We start from the raw sequence: 25,704 nt of genomic DNA, 5'->3' as shown, positions 1-25,704 counted from the left end.
TAAATAATGTGTTAATGTGCCTAAAAAAACTAACTTAGCATATGAGAGACGTCTTTGAATGTTAAAGTGCATATAATAAATTAGTGCTAAGCAAATTCATCGATTAGTCGACAACCGACCGTGTACTGACCGTAACCGCCTCGACGCCGACCTACACTGACAACTGACCGGTTGGTAGACGGTAGACTTTTAGGATTTTTGACATTATCGGTTCAGTAGGCGGAAGAGCTTTTACATAAGTCGGTTTTTGGCCGACACTGAACCGACAATACCTGTTAATACATATATAACGCATATCCTACCTTGATGAATCAAAAGTTACTTTGCGGTTTAGAAAAAAAAAAAAAAAAAATTGTGACTCTGCATTTGAGAAGTAATGGAGGAAGAAACTGGTGCTGGTAGAAGAAGAAGTTGGTAGAAAAAAAAAAAAGATGAAACGCATGTGCAACCTTTGACTGACATTATTTATTTATTTATTGCAAAAATTATTGTTGTCTTATTTCATTTCTACTTCCCCAAATAATGTTCATTTATTTATTACAAAAGTTGTTATTATTTGTATTATTTTATTTCCACTTCCCCAAATAATGTCTACTTTTCCTCTTTCATTTGTCTTATTTCATGATGTTGTCCGACACTTGTCCATAAACTCCATACTCTCATTCACGCCTAATTCTATTCCCAAGAGTTCAAGATGTCATCTCCACCGTCCATTTGTTTACCCTAATAAAAAAACAAAATATTATTCGAGCCGGAACCTATAACGAGAACATCATTATTGGTGCAAAGAAGACAAACTTGATATTAATTGGTGATGGAATGGATAGCACACTAATTACGTGGAGAAAGAGAAAGAGCTTTCGTGAAGTAAACTCAACATACGGTACAATAACAGTAGGTGAGTTGAATATATTCCCAAGTAACATAATAGCATACATAAAAGGAAAAAAACTGTTATAGACAATAGAAATCATATGGCACAAGATAATTTAGTTTACACACCACATGCCACATGTTTGCATGAGAATATCAATTTTAGAGAATGATGCAAAAAATGAACAATTAATTTTGATGTCTGAACTTTTTTCAATCAGAGTTTACTTACAAAAGATTCTTTCTATTTTATTTTTATTACAAGGGATACATGCTAATGGTTTTGTTGCAAAATTCATAAGTTTCGAAAATACGGCTGGAGCAGAAAATGAAAACGAGCAAGCAGTAGCATTACTAAGCGCATCCAGCTACTCAGCCTATTATAGATGCAGGTTCATTGGACTTCAAGACATGCTTTATGCCAAAAAAGACATCATGTTTTTTAAAGAATGTGAAATCTACGGTACTGTAGATTTCATATTTGTAGATGCCAAAGTCGTATTTCAGAATTGTAAAATCCTTGCCCGCAAGCCATTTCCTGGGCAGTCAAACACTATAACAGCTGAAGGAAGAGAAAGTGCTTTTGGCATTGGTGGGTTTGTTATTCACAACTGCACATTAACTGCAGCGCTTGATCTCCTTGCTTCAACATATCCAGTCAAAACATACCTAGGTAGGCCATGGAAAGATTACTCAATGACAGTAATTATGGAACGCTTCCTTGACGTTCTTATTGAAGCACATGGCTGGTTGGAAGGGAAAGGCAATTCAACAAGATCAAACACAATATATTATGAGGAGTACAACAATCGAGGGCCTAGTGCAGACATAAACGATAGAGTCAATTGGCAAGGTTACAGGGTTATTTCTAGCCCTATGGAAGCTATTCTGTTTACCGTGCGAGCATTTATCAGTGGTGATGCATGGATTCCATCTACAGAAGTTCCATATGAACCTGATTTGATCGAAATGCCACTATTTATTTCCAGTCTTACAAGCCAGGATCTTACAAAAAAGACTAATCTAGTGATGGTACTAATTTTCAGCATTTTAAGGACAAAAAAAAAAAAAAAAAAAAAGTAGATCAAATGAACACCGAAGTTCAAGTTACAATCATAGCAATCGATGTTCCACTTCAGTCTATAATAGCTACCTTTCAACCATTTGAGGTTGAAGATAAATGCTCGCTAAAGGACTAATGTCCCAAAAGCAGCTTCTCTCTCTCTCTCTCTCTTAAAACTCTAACATGGAGCACAATTGCGCATGCCCACTTAAGTGTGATTCTCTCTTCTTTATTTGAGACCATAATTCATCGTTCTTCTCAACATTAGTTCTTTACCATTGAATTTGAGGGGGCGTATTAACGATCAAGTTTATCAATGCAGAAGTCTATATGGCAGTCATTAAACTTCGACTCCAAAGTCAAAACTAACTCCAACTCTAATATAAAAGTTAGATGTAATAAGGATGTAGATAGTTGAATAAAGTTTCTTATGTTATAAGTCTTCTTAGAGTCATTTCAATAAGTAATGATTTATTGACTTTTGATTTATTGGTGATTTTAAAAGTTACATCACATTTAGAATCAACATTTGAAAATAATTTTTTCGTCTTCTCTCTCGGGTTCTCTCTCTGGAAACCTAAAGGTGAAGCGGCTAACCTCTACCTTTTTCCAAGGGTGAGAGGCGATTCTCAAGGTTCCTATCTATATCGATTGCGAGTAGTGGGAGCAGTTGTTTTTTTTTTTATGAATAAGGAATTTCATTCAAGAACAACCAATCCAAACTACAAAGATATTCCAAATACAAGCCTTCTCAAAAGGCCAAAAACGTAGCCACGCAGGGCTTCACACTTGCTCCAAGCAAAGCCAAATGCATACAACAAACAATTTGGCAAAACCAGCACTACCAAAAGAAAATCCAAAGCAGGGCTGCTCTACAAAGAAACAACAAACAGAAACCAAATCTGCAGAAAACCACGCAGGGTCTAAACTCAAAAAAAACAAAGCAAAACAACTTCAAAGACACTACTCAACACCAATAGCAATACTAAAAACCTCTCCAAAAAGAGACCAGCCTTCAAGAAGAAGAGCAAGGCAGAAAAATAGAAAATCAAGCCTGCACAGAAACTATAACAGCAAGTCAGCATGCAGATTCCACAAAGAAGCTAAATCTAGGTTCTCTCTAGTTCTTGGAAACTTTCCCTTCCCAGCAATTCTTGACCTCACCTCCCAAATTATCTTCTTCAAAAGCTGCTCCTCGGTGTTAGGTTGACCAGAATGCATTAGCTCATTCCTAGTGCACCATAAATTGTAGATAACAGAACCTAGAACCAATCTGCAAAGAAAACCTTTAAGAGACTTATTCATCCACTCTTGAATTCCTTTCTGCAGAAACTCATCCCAAATAACTAGAGTATTGTCCACTCCACATCGAGCCATACAAAATTTCCAGATTCTATAGCTAAAACTGCATTCAAAGAACAAATGCCCCCTACTTTCAACTTGATTATGACAAAACAGACACTTAATATCACCTTGAAACCCCCATTTAAGCAACCTTTCACCGGTTACAAGTCTATCTTGTATAGCAAGCCACAAAATGAAAGCATGCTTGGGAATGGCATATGAGAACCAAACCAATTTCCACCAGGCAATTTCCTCTTTCTTCTCTCTCAGCAACTCCCAAGTTTCTGAACTAACAAATATTCCCTTCCTAGATGCAGTCCACACAGGCTTATCATAAGGAGCAAACCTAATCTCAGGAAGCCTAGTCTGTGATAATGGGAGAAGTTGAGTTTGCTTGAGGAAGAAAGCGTGGAGGTGGATGTGCCAGAGTCCGTGATAAAGCCTTTGGTGCAACGGGGTGCAGCGTGTGTGATTGGCAAGTTGCTGGCTGACAGAAATGTGGGTAAGGAAATTCTGAAAACTCCTTTAATAAGGGCATGGCAACCAACAGGAAGGGTCATGTTCAAAACCTTAGGAGTTAATCTCTTTCTTATCGAGTTTGAGAATGAGTGGGATAAAAGTAGAATACTGGAGGGACGACCCTGAAACTTTGACGGAGATTTGGTGTCCCTGGAGGATTTTGATGGTACAATCCCACCATCTCAACTGGAGTTTGAAAAAACAGCCTTTTGGGTGCGCATGTTCAACTTACTGTTGGCATGCATGAGCAAGGAGATGGGGGAGCGTATAGGAGCATCAGTAGGTATGGTGGAGGACGTAAAAGTTGATGAAAATGGTGTCGAATGGGGAGAATACCTACAAGTTCGTATCATTCTGGATTTGTCAAAACCACTCTCAAGGGAACGGTTTCTGAAGCTATGTGACAAATCTATATGGATACCTTTTCAATACGAAAAGATACCTCGGTTTTGCTTTAACTGTGGGATCATTCGTCATGGTGTCAAAGGGTGTTAGAAACCAGGAGGAAGAAGATCAAGGGAGAATGGATCGGATACAGAGTTTGGTCTCTGTTTACGTGTGCCTCCTCCGAGTAGCAGGAATGGGGGTGGTGGAGGCCGTGGATGGGGGAGGTTTCATGGAAAGAAAAGAGGTCATTCCACTTCATCGAGTGCCTTTAATACGGAGTTTCAAACCAAAGAGGAGAATGAGCAAGGGGACAGTAGTGCAGAGGATGACACCGGAGATAGATTTACTGGTACTTCGCCGGTGCCGGTAAAGGTTCAGGATGGACCATTAGACTATGGTAGCAACCCTTCACTTTCCAAACACAGTAGCACAAATCTTGGAAGTCAAAAGAGGAAAGAAGGGGAAGATTCGGGTAGGGGGAGTAGAGGGGCTGAAATCAGGGGATCGAAATTTATGGGGAGTATGACAGAAGGAACCAATTAATACAAGAGTTATGGAGAAGGCGGTGCACAAAAATAGTTACGACGAGATCTCGGCCAATAAGGAAAAAAGCATTTATGTTGGTCAATGGGACACCATTAAGGAGAAGATGATTTGGCAGGTCATGGGTAAGGAGGTCGACGTGGAAGGTATGCAAAATAAAGCAAGAGGAGACCAATTCTCGGTGGAATGCTCTACACCAACTTGTCGATCACTAGGGGGTGGTCAACACGTGGGAAGTGGTAGCAAAGGGGCCAGCAGTAAAAATAAAAAGAAGAAGATGTCACCTCAAAAGAATACATCCCTCGTGAAGGAAAACTACTTGCCCGAAAACAAGAATTGGGAAGGAATTACGGGGCAGGGGAATTAACGGGTAAAAGGAAAGCACATAACTTCTCTTTTGATGATGTCAGAGAGGAAGGGAAGAGAAATAAATATGGAGGTGATGTGTAGGAATATTGGAGTGATGATTCGGCGGGGGCTGTTCAACAGCCCCGCCATCACCAATGAGCTTCTTAAGTTGGAACTGTCAAGGGCTTGGGAACCCTCGGGCAGTTTGAGATATCCACCAAATAGTGCGAGAAAAGAGACCCGATTTGGTTTTCCTTATGGAAACCAAAATGCACATAAAAATTTAATTTTTTTGCGAATAAAGTTGAGGTATGATAACATTTTTGTGGTGGATAGCATTGGAAAAAGTGGAGGCCTAATATTGCTGTGGAGAAAAGATGTTCAGGTAGTTATTCAAAACTATAGTCGCCACCACGTTAATGCTCTAGTCAATGTTGGAAGGGAAGGGGTGGAATGGAAATTTTTGGGCTTCTATGGGCATCCGGAGACAACAAAAAGAAAAGAATCTTGGGCCCTACTTCGTCATTTGGCTACTATGACACCAACTGCATGGCTATGCTTGGGAGATTTTAACAAAATAATTAATTTATCCGAGAAGTGGGGGGCTGCCACGCCGGCAAATGGTTAAATGGAGGCTTTTTTAAGAGCACTATATGATTGTCAGCTGTGTGATTTGGGGTTTAAAGGACCCAAATTTACTTGGAACAATGGGCGAGATGGAAAAGCTTTTACTAAGGAGAGGTTGGATAGAGCTTGTGCTAATACAGAATGGAGATCTCTCTTTGAAAATATGGAGGTTCAAGTCTTGGCTAGCTGCAGTTCCGACCACAATCCTATTCTTCTGGTGCTCAATGAAAAGAAGGTTGGCAGTAGGAGAGACACAAGGCTGTTTCGCATAGAAGATAGTTGGTCGGTGAAGGAAGATTTCAAAGAGGTGGTGCATAAGGCATGGAAAGCAAAGCCAAGAAGAGATAATCAATGGGAAACGATCAAAGGAAAGCTGACGTCGTGTAAAAGAGTGATTCAAACATGGGTGAAAAAGAATGTAAAAGTTAATAATAGGCTCATCAATGCAAAGACGAAGGAGCTGGAGGCCATTCAAAGGGGCCCAGGAGCCGATGGGGGTGTACAAGAGAAAGTCATTAAAGATGCTATTGATGAATCGCTGGAACAAGAAGAATTATCATGGAAACAAAGGGCGAAAGAGGAGTGGTTAAGGCATGGGGACAGGAATCTTTAGTATTTTCACGCATGTGCCACGCAACGGAGGAAACAAAACACTATTGATCAAATCCAGGATGCAGAGGGGACGTTGTGCACCACGGTTACTGCCATAGAAGAAGCATTTGTGCAGTTCTATAAGGAGCTGTTCACCACGGCTTGACCAAGTAACATTGAAACATGTACTGCAACCCTTGACAGGAAGGTGACTGCGGGAATGAATGAATTTTTGTTGGCTGATTTCACAAAGGAGGAAGTCAAACAAGCTTTGGATCAAATGGCTCCTTCCAAAGCTCCCGGATCGGATGGGTTTACGGCGGGGTTTTATCAAAAACATTGGGACACGGTGGGTCCCGAGGTATGTGATGCCGCTTTATATTTTTTTAACTCCTCATGTATGAATGGCTTGATTAATGCTACCAATATTGCTTTGATTCCTAAGTGTAAAAACCCGATCACTGTCGCCGAATTTAGGCCCATCAGCCTCTGTAATGTGTTGTATAAGATTATTTCTAAAGTATTGGCTAATAAACTTAAAGTGATTATGCCTATGATTATCTCCCCAAATCAGAGTGCTTTCCTTTCATGGCGGTTAATTACTGACAATATTCTAGCAGCTTATGAAACTATGCATACTATGCACACAAGAATGTGGAGCAAGGTGGGGTTCATAGGGATTAAGCTAGATATGAGTAGGGCATACGATAGGGTGGAGTGGCGGCTTTGGAAGAGGTAATGACTAAAATGGGATTTGATGTAGGATGGATTAAATTGATCATGGCTTGCATTAGCTCAGTCACCTACTCCATTGTGGTGAATGGGCAACCGGTGGGCAATATCATCCCGACTAGAGGATTGCGGGAAGGAGACCCCCTTTCACCCTATTTATTTCTTTTGTGTGCTGAGGCATTGAGTGCAATGCTTTCCGATGCAGAGTGTACGGGGGTCATCACAGGGGTTCCAACGTCGAAGAAAGGGCCACGGCTAAGTCATCTTTTCTTTGCCAACGATAGCCTGCTCTTTTGTAAGGCTAACTCAGTGGAGTGAAGACGACTTACTGTGATCTTGGATAAATATGAGATAGCTTTCGATCAAAAATTAAACAAGGACAAGAATTCAATCTTTTTCTCACGCAACACTGATGAGGCCAAAAGGGAGGAAATTACTCGGTTGTCGGGATTACAAGCAAAGGATAAATATGAAAAATACTTGGGACTTCCAACTTTGATAGGGAGATCGAGGTTCAAAGCTTTCAAGGGTATCAAGGAAAAAAAGGGGAAAAGACTCAACGATTGGAAGGTTAATTTCCTATCACAAGCTTGAAAGGAAATTTTGATCAAGGCGGTAGTTCAAGCAATTTTGACATACTGTATGAGTGTGTTCTTACTTCCCATATCATTGTGCAAAGAGTTAAATAGTCTTATGCAAAGATTTTGGTGGGGACACAAGGACAACACTTCCAAGATTCATTGGATAAGTTGGGAGAAAATAGGGGTCTCGAAAGTGAAGGGGGGGCATGGGGTTTAGAGATTTGACAATGTTTAATCAAGCACTTTTGGCGAAACAACTGTGGCGAATAATGCTAAATCCTAACTCATTGGTGGCGCGAATAATGAAAGCTAAATATTTCCCACAAACAAAGGTTTTTGATGCAAAGTTGGGAACGCGGCCCTCTTTAGGGTGGAGAAGTCTTCTCTCTTCGAAGGAGATTTTACTAAGAGGTTCTATATGGAGGGTGGGGGATGGGAAGGATATAAGCGTTTGGGGGGACTGCTGGTTGCCTACTCCAACGACCTTCAGGGTTCAATCAATGAAGAATCATATGCTGGAAAATTTGCAGGTATGTGACCTTATAGATCAAGATTCGAAATCCTGGCAGAAGTCCATAGTGGAGAACCACTTTTTCAGCACGGAAGTCTCAACCATCCTTAATATACCAATAATTCATTTTCTTCCTCAAGATAAGTTGATCTGGCGGTGCACAAAGAATGGAGAATTCTCTGTTAAGAGTGCATATCACCTGGGGCCGGAAATGAAGGAGAGCCAACTACTGAGCAGCTCGGTAAAGGAAAAGGAAGATGAGGTATGGAAGATATGTTGGAGTCTGATGGTTCCCCCAGCAGTCAAGATGCATATTTAGAGAGCTTGCCACAATCTCCTTCCTACTAAGGATAATCTCTTTCGCAGAGGTGTGTGTGATGACCAAATTTGCCCGATATGTCTGAAGGAAAATGAAACAGTGATGCATATCATTTGGGAATGCCCGTCTGCGAATGATGTGTGGGGAGGCAACATTATAAAATTGCAGAAGTGCAAAATAAGTGGCGGGACGTTTAGCCAGCTTTTCTTGGAAGTCATCAAACGATGTGAAAAGAGGGAGGTTGAATTGTTCTCTGTTATTGCGAGGAAAATATGGATGCGTAGGAACACGATAGTGCACGGAGGTTCGTTCCAACATCCCAACCAAGTTTTGAAAGAGGCAAAGGTTGGGCATGAGGATTTTCGAAGGCTTAATGTTTCCACTAGTCACCAGGAAGTTAACACTTTTGTGGTAGAGGTAGCGAAATGGAAGCCACCTTCCATTAACACAGTAAAAATCAACTGGGACACTACGGTGGACCTTTCTAACAAGATTATTGGCCTGGGCATCATTGCAAGGGATGGGAGGGAAAAATTCATAGTAGCTGTTAGTAAACACCAGTGTATTAATGCAGAACCAGTGGTAGCTGAAGCAATTGCTGCCCTCCATGCCATTATTCTATGTCAGGAGGAGAATTTCCAGAATGTAGTGTTCGAAGGTGATTCACTGCAAGTAGTGCAAGTAGTTAATTCGGTTTCTCAGTGTAATAGCATATATGGGCACCTCATAGAAGATATTAAATAAGGTATCAGAATGTTAGCCTCTTCGAGCTTCATCCACGTCAACAGATCAGCTAATGAGGCTTCGCATGCTCTAGCTGTAATGGCTAGGACCCATGTCACGGATATTGTTAGATGGGATTCTATTCCACACAGTATTTGTGGTATTGTAAGAAGGGAGGAACTTAGTTCGACCTCCTGATTTTATGCTCAGATGAGCTTTAATAAAGGTTTCTGAATACATTCCTCAAAAAAAAAAATCAACATTTGGAATGACTTTAGGAGGACTCTAAAAAGACTTATAACATTACTCAATTTCATGCATGCTATTAGATTTCACATTCTTTCATTTTATGTAACGAATAATCTCATTTCATTACAACTGGCTAATAAGAGTAATGGACCAACTTAAATTTGGGAGGAACATTCCACACGTTACTCCAACTTAAATAATGGGCGACCAGTCATTATTATTATATTTTCCAATAAAAAGCATCCTAAAGTACATAGTTAGAATTTCCATTCCCTTTTTGTTGCTTTTCTGTCTCCTATTTAAATAAAACTAAGAAATGGAAAATCATGAACCATATATTAACTACAATTAATAGCTAATATATAATATTTGAAGATCCTCCGATCCACTCTAGAGTCTAGAGTCATCCTGATAACTCTAGAAGATTCTAAACGAACATGCATGAAAGCAAGTTTCCTGTATCATCAAATACGGGGCATTAAACTCTGGAGTAGCGGTTTTTCTTTTAATATATATATTATTTAACAATGATCAATTCAAAGGATATTAATTTGAGTGTGCCACGTTAACCTTTTTAGATTAATATTGAATAAAATTATAATTTTTATATATATATATATATAATAGAGAGAGAGAGAGAGAGAGAGAGAGACGATCTGTATATTTAAATGGGGTAAGAAACCGATACCAATTTTGGAATAAGTGGGCAGATTCCAAAATCTAAAATAATTGAAGTCGATCCTTTCCATTGGCCGTACGTGGCTTTTGTGCTCTTGGTTTTCAGCCAATCCTCAGCAATAACATTGGTGATTGCAGATTTGGTGGACTACGCATGCATGAAGACCGACAACCCTGTCTTTTGCACGTCGACTTTAAGGTCGGCGCCAGGTAGCGCCAGCGCGGACTTTATAGGCTGAGTCAAGAGTCGATATTCTACTTCAACTTGGACTAAAAATCTTGGAGCTTGATTTGGACTTAGAATCCTAATAAGATTCTGGATTCTAATTTCCATCCCAATTCCGCTTGGAATAAGATCAAATCTCAGAAATCTAGGGATTGCGACCCTGCTCTATCCTTCCATAGATATCTTTGGCACCTTCCATACATATCTTAACTGGTGAGGATAGATTCGAGTCCCGAGAAGCATCCATTTCCGGGAGCCAGTTGTCGTTCCTTCCCTAGATTAGCCTGTCCCAGGAATAACCTTGCTTGGGCTTCCTTCACACGGAGTAAGCAAGTCTTGCTCTCTTGATTTGGAATCCACGGTCTTTCATGGGCCGGTTCTGAAGTTGAGGCCCATGAGTCTTCTGATGGACCGGTGTGAGTAAGATTATTCTCAACATTATCGACGTTGAATTTTATAATTCATATGCGAAAAATATGTTTTATATATATATATAGCTCTTAATTTGTCTAATTTTCTAATCTTTGTTTCAAACCCTGCACCTAAAATCACCGAAGTGCATTGGATTTCATGGCTATGACTTATTCCATAAGAAATGTCGTTTATGTAATTTTTTTCAGACCTAGCTAGCATTTTCGCAACAAATTGATTTACTATTTTTCATATTTTTCATATTTTATTCACGTACGCAATCATGGATAATAAGTTGGCGGGAGAATAATAAAATCAATATGGTCCCCTTTCCATTTCAAGTAATAAATAGAAGATGTTCTCTTAATCCTTGAAAGTTGTTAAAAAAAAAAAAAAAATCGAACTAAAGGTAGCTATAATGTCTTGGGCAATTCAGGCAAGGGCATGAACAAGAATGATTCCTATCCGTTAACGGCGATGGCCGTGGCTGGCAAAAGGTTTTTCCGGGAACATATCCGATGTCTGCATAACTGAAGAGCTCTTCGCAAGACTTTGCACCATCGGCTACGTCCTCCATATTCCCTTGAGCAATGCGGAACATATCCATATCAAACTTTCGGATAGCGTCCGGACAACTACTTACGACGGAGACCCCATAGTCCGCTATTTGACGCCTCATTAGCGCCGACTGCCGGAGTCGCCGCTGATGATGGCACATTAGCGACGACATTGGGTCGCTGCTAATTACTTTAATTTTTTCAAAATAATTTTAATTTGAAATGTTGGGTAAATTTGAAATTCTATAACATTTATAAGGGTATAAAAGTCATTTTTCATGTGATTTTTTTTTTTATATATAATTTATTAATAGCTTAAATTTTTAAAATAAAAATAAAAAATTCACCAATAATTAATATAAAAGAAACAATGACATATTATCGGAGATGGATTTTTGATAAATCACTTTTTTTTGTTATATATGTAGGGTTAATAGCATTGCCCCAATTTTATTTTATTTTTTTATTATTAATTTTTTTATTTTTTTTTTGATGTTGGGTCAATGGCATGTCCTTTTTAATTTATCTTTTTTAATTTTTTTTTTTTTTTTTTGTCGATAGTGGTGACCTCATCAGCGAGTCCCATTCTCTAACACTAAACACTATTAACGGTTGGAAGTACAATTATTATTTTGAAGATCCATTGAAAATTGAATTATAATTTTGTAATATCACTACTTCTATATATAATCCTAACAGTTCTAGTCCACAAATTAAGTTTCCTTGCATTGCCTTTGTATATGATTGTTGTTCTTATCATGCTACATGGGAAATAACTCAGAAGATGGCAAAAACAAAATTAAAGAAAATATAGAAAAATTATTAGGATTTTATTTTATTTTATTAATACTTTATTTTTTTTCTTTAATAGGATTAAATTTGCTTTAATTATTTTCCTTTCCTTATTAGGATTAGGTTTACTTTTTCTACAAGTATTTTCTCTTCTATAAATAAACTAGTTTATTGTGTAAAACTAATCAATTGAATTGTTCTCTACAAATATTTCTCTTCTACGAAGACGTCTTCCGCTACGTCACGTGCTCTACAAAAGATGATTGCTCTCGGTATCTTAGTTGCAATCATGATGTGGGCAGCCCATGGTGACAAAATGCCAGAGTTTGATATGGTTGTAGCACAAGATGGATCGGGGGATTTCACCACAATAACCGATGCCATATTTGCTGCTCCCAACTGCAGTTTCCGTCGATACCGCATAAAGATTAGAGCCGGAACCTATAACGAGAACATCATTATTGGTGCAAAGAAGACAAACTTGACATTAATTGGTGATGGAATGGATAGCACGCTAATTACGTGGAGAAAGAGAAAGAGCTCTAGTGAAGTAAACTCAACATACGGCACAGCAACAGTAGGTAAGTTGAATATATTCCCAAATGACATAATAGCATACATAAAAGAAAAAAAACTGTTATGGACAATAGAAATCATATGGCATAAGATAAATTAGTATACACACCACATGCCACATGTTTGCATGAGAATATCAATTTTAGAGAATGATGCTTATTCATCAAATTTGAGGTACAAAATGAACAATTAATTTTGATGTCTGAACATTGTTCAATCAGAGTTTACTTACAAAAGATTCTTTATATTTTATTTTTATTATTAGGGATACATGCTAATGGTTTTGTTGCAAAATTTATAAGTTTCGAAAATACGGCTGGAGCAGAAAACAAAAACGAGCAAGCAGTAGCATTACTAAGTGCATCCAACTACTCAGCCTATTACAGATGCAGGTTCATTGGACTTCAAGACACGCTTTATGCCAAAAAAGACATCCAGTTTTTCAGAGAATGTGAAATCTACGGTACTATAGATTTCATATTTGGAGATGCAAGAGTCATATTTCAAAATTGTAAAATCCTTGCCCGCAAGCCATTTCCTGGGCAGTCGAACACTATAACAGCTGAAGGAAGAGAAAGTGCTTTTGGCATTGGTGGGTTTGTAATTCACAACTGCACATTAACTGCAGCGCCTGATCTCCTTGCTTCAACATATCCAGTCAAAACATACTTGGGTCGGCCATGGAAAGACTACTCAAGGACAGTAATTATGGAGAGCTTCCTTGATGTTCTTATTGAAGTACAAGGCTGGTTGGAATGGAAAGGCAATTCAACAAGATCAAACACAATATATTATGAGGAGTACAACAATCGAGGGCCTGGTGCAGACACAAATGATAGAGTCAATTGGCAAGGTTACAGGGTTATTTCTAGCCCTATGGAGGCTATTCCGTTTACCGTGCGAGCATTTATCAGTGGTGATGCATGGATTCCATCTACAGAAGTTCCATATGAACCTGATTTGATCGAAATGCCACTATTTATTACCAGTCTTGCAAGCCAGGATCTCGCAAAAAAGACTAATCTAGTGATGGTACTAATTTCCAGCATTTTCATAATGTTCTCAATTTAATAGCACTGGTCCAAACTTTCAGTAGTTTGTTGCAATGTTCACAGTTTCTAAAGATATTTAATACAACCAACGAATATCTGCAATTATATGCAAGATATGATACAACATATTAATGCTAGTTATATGATTCTATGTCGTAAGAAAAAACCATGTGATTGTCCCAAAAAGTAAGATGCATGATTCATCCACTTTACTACTCTGGTTGTTAATTGCATCCACTCTGCACAGTAACAAGTCCTAGGTACAGTTCTCGATCATCCACCTAAAACAGAACTGAAACTTTTCTTGTTTATTAAGAAAACTAGTTTAAGCAGGCAGCACAAGCAATTAGTTTGTTTATTTTCCATAAGAAAAAAAAAAAAAAAAATTCATCCACCACTACACCTATTGAGCATTCCAACTTGCAGTTACTAGTACATTATAATATAGGAATTTCAAGCATACCACATTCTAACCAATCAAAATTTCATTTTCATTTTTTACTAGTAAATTACTGAGTGGCATAAAATTGCCACAAAGATCAAGGAATAAAGGAGAAAGCAAGGATTACATGATATTATATATCATTTGTGCAAAGTAGAATTTAGGTAGGAGAAATCAATGAAAGAGAAAAAGTAGTCATGTGATATGAGAATGGAAATGAGAGATTCTAAATGGATTTGCCAATTGAGAAAACATGTATACACTAGCACTACCATACATCACATGGGCATTAAATTTGATTTTGCACCCTTTTCTTCTCTCCATGACTCTTTACATGTGCTCTTGTTTTCACTAGTCAGTTAAAATTAAATTTCTGCTTCCGCTTTTTGAGGAAGAAGCTGAAGAGAAGAAAAGAGACTTCAGTAATTGAGTCTTTCACGAAAAGACAAAAACTCTCCCGAGCAAAGAGCGATGGGGTCTGGCAACCCAAGGATTGTTTAAAAATTCCATCTGGAGTTATTTTATCTGTTACAGAAGATGAAAAAAAAAAAAAAAAAAAGTCAAAAAATATATAATTCTTTTTCCTACATTTTTGAAGAATCAATCTAACGCTAGTGGATTTAAGGAAAAAAAAAAAAGAAAAAAAAGCAAGAAATCTAAGACAGAAAATGAAAGGACCTGAAAAACTTTTCAATCTAAACAATTGGATCTAAGTACATTTAAAATTTGTACTTCTATGGTGAGCTACCAAAACCAAGATAGTTATTCCTTTCGTGTCATAAGTTCCCTCAGCGACCAATGTCAAGAAGAATAGAAGGATTAAAAAAAAAAAAAAAAAAAGAGCATTTACCTGAAATTTGAATCGAAGTTGCACTTGCAATAGAAAAGGTTAGCAAAAATCCACAAGACATTATGCTTGATGGACTCGAAGGCTCAATTCAAATACCTAATAAGAATATGAGATAGTATGGATGAGAATTCTCCTCAGGCAATTGTAAGAACAAAAAAAAAAAAAGTAGATCAAATGAACACGAAGTTCAAGTTACCATCATAGCAATCGATGTTCCACTTCAAGCTATGCTCGCTAAAGGACTAGCGTCCCAAAAGCAGCCTCTCTCTCTCTCTTAAAACTCTAACATGGAGCACAACTGCGCATGCCCACTTAAGTGTGATTCTCTCTTCTTTATTTGAGACCATGATTCATCATTCTTCTCAACGTTTGTTCTTTACCATTGAATTTGAAGGGGTGTATTGAAGATCAAGTTTATCAATGCAGAAGTCTATATGGCAGTCATTAAACTTCAACTCCAAAGTCAAAACTAACTCCAACTCTAATATAGAAGTTAGATGTAATAAGGATGTAGATAGTTGAATAAAGTTTCTTATGTTGTATTATAGTATATGTTAAACTAGGATATCTGATTTTCCCTGAAAAATATTATTTCATAAATCTTTTAGGATTCAAACCAGAAGATAACTTCAAACTTTCTGAGTAAAGCTCTTCAGCAAGACTAGCCTCCATCTGTGCAACCGAAATCAAGTAAGTGAAACCAAAAGTGATAATGTACAACATATCAGTAAGTACAACACCTCATACTAACATGAGGATTGTCATCAATGAATTATCCTAACAGCATTTGCAGACAAATAGCAAAGAAATAAACTTCAACGATTTGTAAATTCTAAGTAAAATTATATTAGAAAATATGAGTGGCCATGATAGATGCCAAAACTTAAGCCCAAGACTACATATACGCGCGCATACAAATTCCACTTGTAATGGATGCAGTTCAAAGTCGAGGTTTGAGCTAAAAAAAAATAACCAACAAACACACAAAATGTCTAAAACTAATATAATTAATGTAAACTTAAAGAACCCGTGCCCAATTCGACATTTCATCAAACAGATAGAATGCTCAAACTTATTAAAAATCATACAAAGAAACCAATTATCAAAAAGTTCAATATTTTACCACTATAATCAATATCCCACAACAAACCCAACAATACTCGATCACTAATCTGAGGAAAAATTACAAACTTTTGATTTCCTAAAATCCTTTTGCCAACGTTGGGTGAAAGTTTAGGGACGATTTCCAATAACTTTGGAATCTTTCTCTTTTTCTCTGTTGGTGGTAAAGAGAGTACGTTGAAAAAAGAGTTAGTACTCCTAATATTTATCTATACTCTAACACTTGAATAACTATTCCAATTTCCAATTTAAAGAATAGTCATTCTTTTATTGGCCATGAGAATGACCATTTCGATACTATATATTCCATTTTACATTCTTTCCATTTTTGTAATGAATAATCATTCTGCGGATTGAGATCTCCTCCAATTACTCAAAATTATAAATTCTCATGTTATGAAATTGTGACCCTTCATTTTAAATCCAATAGTTTATAAAATACCAGTTGTTTTTGTATAACCTAGACATTAAAATTTAGATTTTAAGTTGGCTTTTGTTTTACTGAGATTTTACAAACCATTGAATTTAAAATAAAGGGCACGAAACATGAGATTCTTCAATTTTAAATAATTGGAGAGGATCTCAATCCTCATTTCGCAGCCTATGCAAACAACTGCATGGCTAATAAGAGTAATGGACCAACTTAAATGGAACGCTGAAATTGGGGAGGAACATTCCACACGTTACTCCAAGTCTCCAACGTAAATGATGGGCGACCAGTCATAATTATTATATTTTCCAATAAAAAGCATCCTAAAGTACGTATTAGAATTTCCGTTCCTTTTTTGTTGCTTTTATCTCTCCTAAATAAAACTAAGAAATGGAAAATCATGAACCATTACCTACAATTAATAGCTAATTAATATTATTTGAAGAACTCCACTCTGGATTCATCCCGATAACTCTAGAAGATTCTAATTCTTCCAAAATGAACATGCATGAAAGCAAGTTTCCTGTATCATCAAATGCAGGCATTAAACTCTGGAGTAGCGGTTTTTCTTTTAATATTATTTAACAATAATCAATTCAAAGGATATTTGAGTGTGTCAGTTAACCTTTTTAGATTAATATTGAATAAAATTATAATATTGATAATTTATATATAGAGAGACGATCTGAATATTTAAAAGAGGAACACTTCACTTCATCTCACCCACCATCTTTTTTTTTTTCTTTTTTTTTAACATATATGCACAAGAGGGAGATAATGATTCGAACTAATAATCTCCGCTTTATTAGGCTTAGTCCTACTTGATTGAGCTACCTTTTAGAGACATCTCTCCCACCATCTTCACTTCATCATTTTGATTTTTTCAAAAAATAAAAAAAAGGAGATAGTGGGGAGAATGCAAAAAAAGCATTCTCTTATTTAAAATGGGGTAAGAAACGGATACCAATTTTGGAATAAGTCGACATATTCTAAAATCTATATATATTTTTGCCATTGAATGGACCCATATTATATTTACATAAGAATACTTGATATATTTAATGCCAAATCCAACCCATTAAATTCCTCCGAACAAAATATACATCTTTTGAGTCCATGATTTGATTTTCTTGGAGTGGTCTAAGATTCTAAGGCTATATATAGAGTGGTGTAGCCTAGGCATATAAACAAATTTAAAAGTATATTTTCATCAAAATCGTGAAGATGAAATCCCTTCCATTGGCTGTGGCTTTTGTGCTCTTGGTTTTCAGCCAATCCTCAGGAATATTGGTGCGTGCAGATTTGGTGGACGACACATGCATGAAAACCGACAAGGCGACAACCCTGTTTTTTGCACGTCGACTTTAAGGTCGGTGCCGGGCAGCGCCAGCACGGACGCGTAAGGCCTTGCCCGCATCATGTTGCAGGTTGTGGAGACCAAGACAAATGAAACTTACGGGCAAGTGGAGATTTTGCTCGGGCAGGCAAGCGATCCAGTTGTGAAGGACATGCTGACAAATTGTGGGTACGAGTATGAGAGCAGTGTTGTTAGGAGTTGTCCGGACGCCATAAAAAAGTTCGACATTGTCCTTTTCCGTATTTCTCAGGGAAATATGGAGGACGTTGCCAGAAGTGCAGGAGGTCTTCAGCTGTGAAGCTGCCTTCACTCAGAGTACTCAAAGCTCCTCTGTTCGCTGCGAACCACGGCCGTCCCCGTTAACTGATAGGAATAATCTTGTTAAGTCCCTTGCCCGAATAGCCGAAGAAATTATGTCTAACATTAATTAGTTTCTCTATTATATATTGTTTAACCCTATTTTAGAGTAGCACCACAATTTTCCAGGAATAAGAGTATCATTTTATTACTGTTTAACCCTATTGCAAATTTTTAAAACTTTGAGTTTATTGCTTATGCATTGATGGGTATATAATTCAAATGGTTAAATTCACTTTACCCCGAAATTTCATGAATTTTTCAATTCAAACCCCAATGTTTAAAAGTTGGCAATATATCCCATAATGTTTCAAAAAATTTCAATTTAACCATCCGTTACTAATTTCCGTCTAATTAGACCGAGTTTTTTTTTTTTTTTTTAAAAAAAAAAAAAAAAGCCTTAAGGGCATTTACGTAATTTCATAGATTTTCGTTCAATTTGACAGAATGGAAGGTCTGAATTAAAAATTTTTGAAACATTAAAAGGTACATTGCCAATTTTTAAATATTGTCATTCAAATTATAAAAACTCCTGATAGTTAAGAGTGTAAAGCGAATTTAACCTTTTATTATTTGTCATAGGTTCGACAAAATTTTATTCTAAATTAAGGTAGAGGAAAGTCTTTCTATCTATTCTATAAAATGCCATATGTCCTACATGAATAAGGTTGTAAAACTGTAAATAAATGCTCAAAGTCTCTCCTACATATTTAGTATTAGGGAAATGATTCTTTCTTCGTCTGTTACATGGTAACTTTAAACATAAAAATATAATAAAGATTAAAAAAAAAATCTCTACCACGTGGTGATTTTAAGCATACATTCTACAATAACATATGCTTACGGCCTTAGATTGTAGAGCTAAAGAACATTCGAGCATAAAATAATTTCATTTCTAACTCCTAACTTTTTATTTTACCATAAAATACTTTCTTATATATATATATATATATTGAAAAATCAGTTGATTTATCTTAAAATAAGCTATTTTAATTACATGATTAATTAGGCGGCAAGGGAGGGGGGAAACCTCCTCCTCCCCCGCCTCTTCCTTTATCTTCTCCTCTCTTCTTTCCTCCTTTACTTAGATATGCCGTCAGATTCTTTATGGGCTTGTCATGTTCTGCACACCGCCATCCCATCGGATTCGATGACTCTTTAGATATATTTTCTTTAGAATTAGATCTGACTTTCTCTATCAATTTCGTCCATCCATCCTATTGCTCACCGGCCACCCCTTCTTCCAATCATCGTTCTTCATGCATCATTCTGCCAGGATGTCAACGACGTCGTCATTGGGAGTTGAGTGTTTTTTATTTTTTATTTTCTATTATGTATTTTCATTTTTTCTTATGAATAAGACAAGGTCTATTGTTGCTTTGGTTGCAGTAGGTCTTGGATTTGTTTTTTTATTTTTTTTTTATTTTAGGTTTTGCTTAAGAATAACATAACGGTTTCCGATAGGCCTTTTGTTCTCTTATGATTCTTTTTTAGGAGCAAACTATTGACTAATGACGGATGAGTTATCAAGTTTACGAAAAAAATTGTTATTGATGAAAGAGACAGTGACCATAGACATAATTTGTTGGTTTATGCTACATATCTATATACGGATTATAATGATGACATTTATAAGGTGTTGTTTTGTAATAGCCATAGAAGCTATTGGGGTAAAAAAAAAAAAAAAAAAATTATATGATTAATTATTACTCTTTCATTATGAAGTTGTATGAGAGTAGTATATTTGTGTAAGTTTTTGTCGATTGAAAATGTTAATAGTTAAGGAGGTTTTAATGAAAAAAAGAAAAAAAAAAATGAAAATGAAAAAGAAAGTCGTTAACATATCATTATTGTTTTGAATGACGGCAACGTGGATTTCCTATTTTGGGGAGCTGCAGCCCCAAACTGGACAAAATCGATAGATCCCTTCCATCTTTTCTCCTACGGGCGGATATATTGAAAGATCCGATCTCAGAGCCTCAGATTAGAAATTTGAAGACGACGAGGGACTACAGAATCCATTCTTACTGCAAAAAAGCTTCTTCATAGTCGTTGGTAATGCCTCTCTCTCTCTCTTGAATTTTCGGAGCTTATTTGTTTGATGGTGTTTCCTTTCGTACTGCTTTTGTTCTTTCAAAAATTGATTCTTGAGGTCGCCCTGGGTGAAAATTGGAGCTGAGAAGGGGTTTGATGGAGATGGGTTTGTAGGAGGTGCGTAGGTTAAGGGGCATGCGGGTGCGTAGGATAAACACCTTTTGGTGTTAGCGAGGAGGCCATTTTATGAGGATGATGAGAAAAGAGAGAAAATATGGGTTCGGTTCGGTTCGGTTTTGTTTTGTTTAGGTTCTCTTTCCTTCTCTTCTACGAGTTCGATCTATCTCCTTTTGGTTGGTTGGATCTGGTGTGTGTGCGTTCGTAGGATTGGTGTGTTTTTACTAGAGATAGAGATAACACCATGATTAGAGAAATGTGAGGTTCTATTTAGGAAGGCGAATACATCTGCTATTCCGATGTATTGGTGTTACCAACACTTGTTTTTAGGAAGCCTTTTGGAGTTATGGTAGAAAGGCTGTCTTTTGGTGGACACTGCCAGATTGGTATTCAAACTATTATTGCACAGAGCTTTATTGAGTTGCAGCTGGTTGTGATAGACGTTTCCAGATTAGTGTTTGTACTATTGTAACTCTTCTGCATCATATTCTGTTAGTGCTAGGGTTGTTGTGTTTGTTAACTTCTATTCGTTCATGTAGTGTACATATCAGGAAATCAGGAGAAAACCAGATTTTTTTTTTTTTTTTTTTCAAGCAGTGTAGGATAGATGATAAGTACTTTGGGGGGTGGTTTTTATATTCATGATTGTCTTCATTCTGTTTAGAGGTGTTCTTTTGATTGATGATCCTCACGGAGCATTATACTATGTTGTTTTTTGTTTTTGTTGCTGCAGCTTTTCATTTCACAGCTTTTGTTTTCTGTTGTAATTATAAATAAAAAGTCCCAATCCAATGCATTGTAGCTCAAATGACACCTCCTCCCTCTTATAAGAACAGCGTGGAGGGTGAAATCATGAATTTGAGCGGCATTGAGTTCCTGATAACTTTCCAATCAAAAAAGCAAATTAAAGTCTCATTTCCTAGCATGTTCTCTTCACAATATCTATTTGTCTAGCTTAGTTGAAGTTTTATTAAGAATTATGAACCACTTAGATTACATATCTGATCCATTGCTTGTAAATCCTTAAACTCCCATGCTATGAGCCGGAGCTTGTATTCAAGCGAAGTCCAAATGTAGAAGCATGCCTGTTGATTCTAATGAGAAGATCTGTATATTGACGACAAATGAAGTAATCAAGAAATCAGTAGAATATGAATTTACGTTACAAATACTACTTGATACGCTATGGAGCAATTAGAAAATGATAGCCCTGTGTTCCTTCAACAGGTTGTATGTACATCCAAGTGCTCCACTTTCCCACTTTGCCCCCCGCCCCCCCAAAACTGCTTCTGTTCTTCGCCTCTCTCTCTCTCTCTCTGTGTTATGAGTACCTTCAACCCAAATCCCATATTGTGAGCAACAAGCAAGACAAGCCTATCTCTCTTGTAATATCTCTACCTTTCTTCTGGTTGCCCAATAAATTTATCTTTGAGAAATCTAAGGTTGGGTGCTAGCAGAAAGAAGATGGCCCTGCTGAAGGGGAAAAGGTAACAATGGAGAGAGTTGTTCCATTTCAAGTTGAATTTTTACTAAAAAGAAATTTTGAAATAATGTTCTGGGTTTCTTATAAATTGATCAAGATGTGATGAATCGATTAGATTTAGATTTATCAAAGAAATGGTTATCTGTTTCTAACAAATGGTCCCCTTTGATAACATGGAGAATAATTATATCTTTGTTTTATTTGGGTGTATGACAAGGCTTATATCTTTAAATTTTAACCAATGTGAAGTTTTTGTTTGTTTGTTTGATTTGTTCATTCATGATGGGTAAATTTAAATTTGATAAATGCAGTTTATTTTTTCCTCTGTTGTAATTATGTTTGGATTAGTAAATGTAGTTAGCCACACTAATTGCTTTTACAATCTGCCTTGGGAACTACCATCAATAGTAAAATATTTCCTATTCCACTGCTATTGAAAGTACTTGGTGACTTTCCAAAATGAAAAAAAAAAAACTTAGTTTCACACAAATATATCATTTATAGATGTATCTGCCTTTAGTTCCGACTTTAATGGCAAATGAAGGTGGAATGAAGCTAGAAATGATGAGAATTTCGTGTACTCTTTGTTGTGGTCTTGTCTATAATATGATTGCAAATGCCGTTCTAGAATTAATCTATTTATCAAATTTGTGACTTAAATGAAAAAGGTTGTGATGCTGCAACAAATATATTTTAGGAATTAGACTACAACAAGTGCTGAACTCTTTATCAAATCGGTAGTATTTAGCTATGTTTGCAAGTTATAAGGAGTAAAACCACAATGCAAAACTAACAAAGGACCAATTAACCAATGTTAAAAAAATTACCAGTATTTTTGCTCAATTAATCTGCTTTGTTTATGAGTTATGTATCCCATTCAACTTATCAAAAACAAAAGTTATGTATCCCATTCCTAATCCATGATAAGGCCAGAATTTGAATTCTAATCCCTTTTAGAATAGGTTAGGCTTCTTTAATCTTCAATTTTACAGCTGCTTGTTATTGTATAATGTACTTTCACAATGCACTTTGGAAGCTTCAAAAATGAAAATTCTTTTTCTGACTTTCACTAAGTTACCCCTAGGCAGTTGAATGTCGCTGGAACACTATGTCTAGTTTAATTGCATTATCTAGCCCTTTTTTTGTTTTTTTGTTTTTTTTTTTTTGTTTTGTTTCAGGTTTATGTATTAATGCCATTCTGTAAAATATAGCTGGTTTTGGCCTGAAATACTTTGGTTTCTGTTGTACAGGAAGTTACCTATGTTTGCTACAATGGAAAGATTCTCAAGCAAATGGTCACATCCTATATGGTATCCCCCAGGGAAGAACAATAGGGTAAGTCTTTTGTTTCTTAAATATGTACTTTTAATCTTTTTTATTACAATTGGCCAGGCTGTGAGTGGCAGGGTCAGGTTAGTAACTTAGTGGTGTTCTAGTGTGTGTGCGTGAGCGCGTGATTTTTATTTTTTATTTTTTTTAACATCTCCAAGGTAGTTCAATCGAATGTGGACAACACCTAATGAAGCGGGGTTCACTAGTTTGAATCTCTCCTTCCCATTCTCTTGTGTGGACATGTAAAAAAAAAATCTTGATTTTTTTTTTTTTAATTAATATAGCTCAGATCGGTCCAAAAAAAAAAAAAAAAAAGTATTTTCTCATCAAAGCTCTACTAATGCATTGATTATTGACAATAAATGTTCTGACACAAACTTGCTTGCATAAATAATGTTATAAAAATGTAAATAAATGCCCAAAGTCTGTACTACGTTATGAGAAATGCTAAAGATATCAATTTTTTAACTAAGAAATAAGTATCAAAATATTAATGCGGAGCTTATTCATCGGAGAAAATAAAACCAATTAATCAAAAAAAAAAAAATGCTACTGATCACATCAATGATTAAATTTCACATCATTTCTGGGTAAAAAAAATTTATAACTCAAAACATTTATCTTACATTAAATAATTTCTGAAAAATATTTTTTGTAGTTTTCGGTATTTGGTATGACGAAAAATTATAGTCAACATAAATAAGTGGGCAAATTCTAAAATCTATATATTTTTGCTTAATTGTCGCCATTTAAGAGCATTCAAATTGAGTTTTTCAAAACATCCAACTCTAAAAATCTATTTTTGTTGATTTAGCTAGCCATTTTTCAAAACAACTAAACTAAACTTCAAATTCTCTAAACAGTTTTTAACTAAATATTATTCTTTATTGGTGAAGCGAACAACCATGAAACTAACTTTAATGATGAGATATACATAATTAATTTCTTTGCCCAACGACCAACTTCAATGCAAACCTTTTTCATTCATAACATAAAATGTTAAATTGCACAAAATATTTAATATAATTCTCTTATAATAAGCCATCAAAATTCATTTTCAATTTTTTACGCCCTCTGTTTTTTTAGAAAGCAAAAGGCAAAAACATGAACATAAAATCGGTAATTGGTTTGCATATGTATTAGTGTTGACTTTTATCTTTGTGTTTGGCCTTTATATGTTCGGTTCCGTCTTTGTGATTGAGTTTACATTTGAAGAGGGGGTTTTTTATTTATTTATTTATTTATTTTAAAGGAGTCTAGCGAAATTATATTAAAAACGTCTCAAGTACAGCGCTCAGCATCAATAAGAGCAGAAATATAACGTGGAGTTTCCTCAATAAGAATGTGTTCTTCTCTATATGATAACGCTTCTTTCGCGAGACAGTGGTCCGCCCCGTTAAAGTGTCTTCCGACATGGTTGACCCTCCAATTAAGTAGGCAATGCGTTACCCCTCTAGTTTCATCAATTAGGTGACCATATATGCTCCAATTTTGACTGATTGTTCTCAAAGCCTGCATTATTTGGAGAGCATCACCTTCTAAAATCACTATAAAAAATTCAAATTCTCTGTAAAAATGTGCAGCCCTTGGTGCCGCTATAGCTTTTGCAATATCTGATGCAATGATGTGATCATTTGACACTGACAAAGTTGCCAACAGCTCTCCCAAGTTATCTCTAATAATGACCATCCACTGCCGCATTCCGGTTAACCTTAACAAAACCAAGAGTTATATTTGAAGAGGATATTTGATGAGAGTTATATTTAACATTGGCTAAATAGAATGTTAAATAGTGTTTTTTATTGGGTGAATTTTAGAAGAAAAAAGAAAATAGAGAGAGTTTAATGTGAATGCATATTATATTGAGGTAAATCATAAATTTGTAGAAGAATTTTAATTTGATATATTTAATGCCAAATCATGTTCCTTAAATTCCTCTTGGAACAAAATCTACACCTTCCCCATCTTGTGCAGACATATATAAAAAAAAAAAATAACAAAATAATAATAATAATAATAATCTACACCTGAGGAGTATATATAGATAAATATAAAAAGTTTATTTTCATCAAACTAGTGAAGATGAAATCCTTTATTCCACTGGCCGTAGCTTTTGTGCTCTTGGTAATTTTCAGCCAATGCTCAGGAATGGCGCATGCAAATTTGGTGGACAACACATGCACGAAGACCTATAGCCCTGTCTTTTGTATGTCGATTTTAAGGGCAGACTCGGGCAGCGCCAACGCCGACTTGAAGGGACGTGGATACTCTCCATTTCAAATGAAATGGAGAGGAACAAGTTGTTTTTAGGAGGGTAATTTTGCCATTTTACTTTTTTTTTGGACAAAAATGCCCTCTTAAAACAACGATTTCCCTCCATTTCATTTGAAATTTGAAATTGAGAGGATGCTTCTCTTA

The 25,704-nt window shown here is 36.2% G+C and overlaps 1 protein-coding gene, 1 long non-coding RNA gene and 2 pseudogenes across 3 annotated transcripts; all 4 read left to right on the top strand.

Moving 5' to 3' along the window:
• The first annotated feature begins 376 nt into the window (after positions 1-376).
• LOC148587912 (pectinesterase 2 pseudogene) lies at positions 377-2,072 on the top strand (annotated as a pseudogene).
• Positions 2,073-7,814: 5,742 nt separating this feature from the next.
• Positions 7,815-9,182, top strand: LOC148587911 (uncharacterized). The gene is made up of 2 exons (XM_088513257.1): positions 7,815-8,381; positions 8,526-9,182. The coding sequence occupies exons 1-2, from the start codon at positions 7,815-7,817 to the stop codon at positions 9,180-9,182; spliced, it is 1,224 nt and encodes a 407-aa protein (XP_088369383.1).
• Positions 9,183-12,333: 3,151 nt separating this feature from the next.
• LOC132169017 (pectinesterase pseudogene) lies at positions 12,334-18,201 on the top strand (annotated as a pseudogene).
• Positions 18,202-20,118: 1,917 nt separating this feature from the next.
• LOC132171369 (uncharacterized) lies at positions 20,119-25,704 on the top strand. 2 transcript variants are annotated; one of them, XR_009439026.2, is made up of 3 exons: positions 20,119-20,315; positions 23,205-23,289; positions 25,433-25,704. It is a non-coding gene; the product is annotated as an uncharacterized LOC132171369 (long non-coding RNA). The 2 variants fall into 2 exon arrangements; XR_009439028.2 differs by having other exon boundaries at positions 25,422-25,704.

This window comes from Corylus avellana, chromosome 1 (assembly GCF_965113065.1).
Source record: "Corylus avellana chromosome 1, dhCorAvel1.hap1.2, whole genome shotgun sequence".
Taxonomy (NCBI): Eukaryota; Viridiplantae; Streptophyta; class Magnoliopsida; order Fagales; family Betulaceae; genus Corylus; species Corylus avellana.
The sequence above is the reverse complement of the archived record's forward strand: the minus strand, read 5'-3'. Positions and strand labels throughout refer to the sequence as shown.

Bases quoted from the DNA above. Each gene is read 5' to 3' on its own strand.
- LOC148587911 (XM_088513257.1), top strand. From the start codon at position 7,815: ATGGGGTTTAGAGATTTGACAATGTTTAATCAAGCACTTTTGGCGAAA. The intron at 8,382-8,525 runs GTATGGAAGATA...ATATGTCTGAAG, and splicing joins TAAAGGAAAAGGAAGATGAG to GAAAATGAAACAGTGATGCA.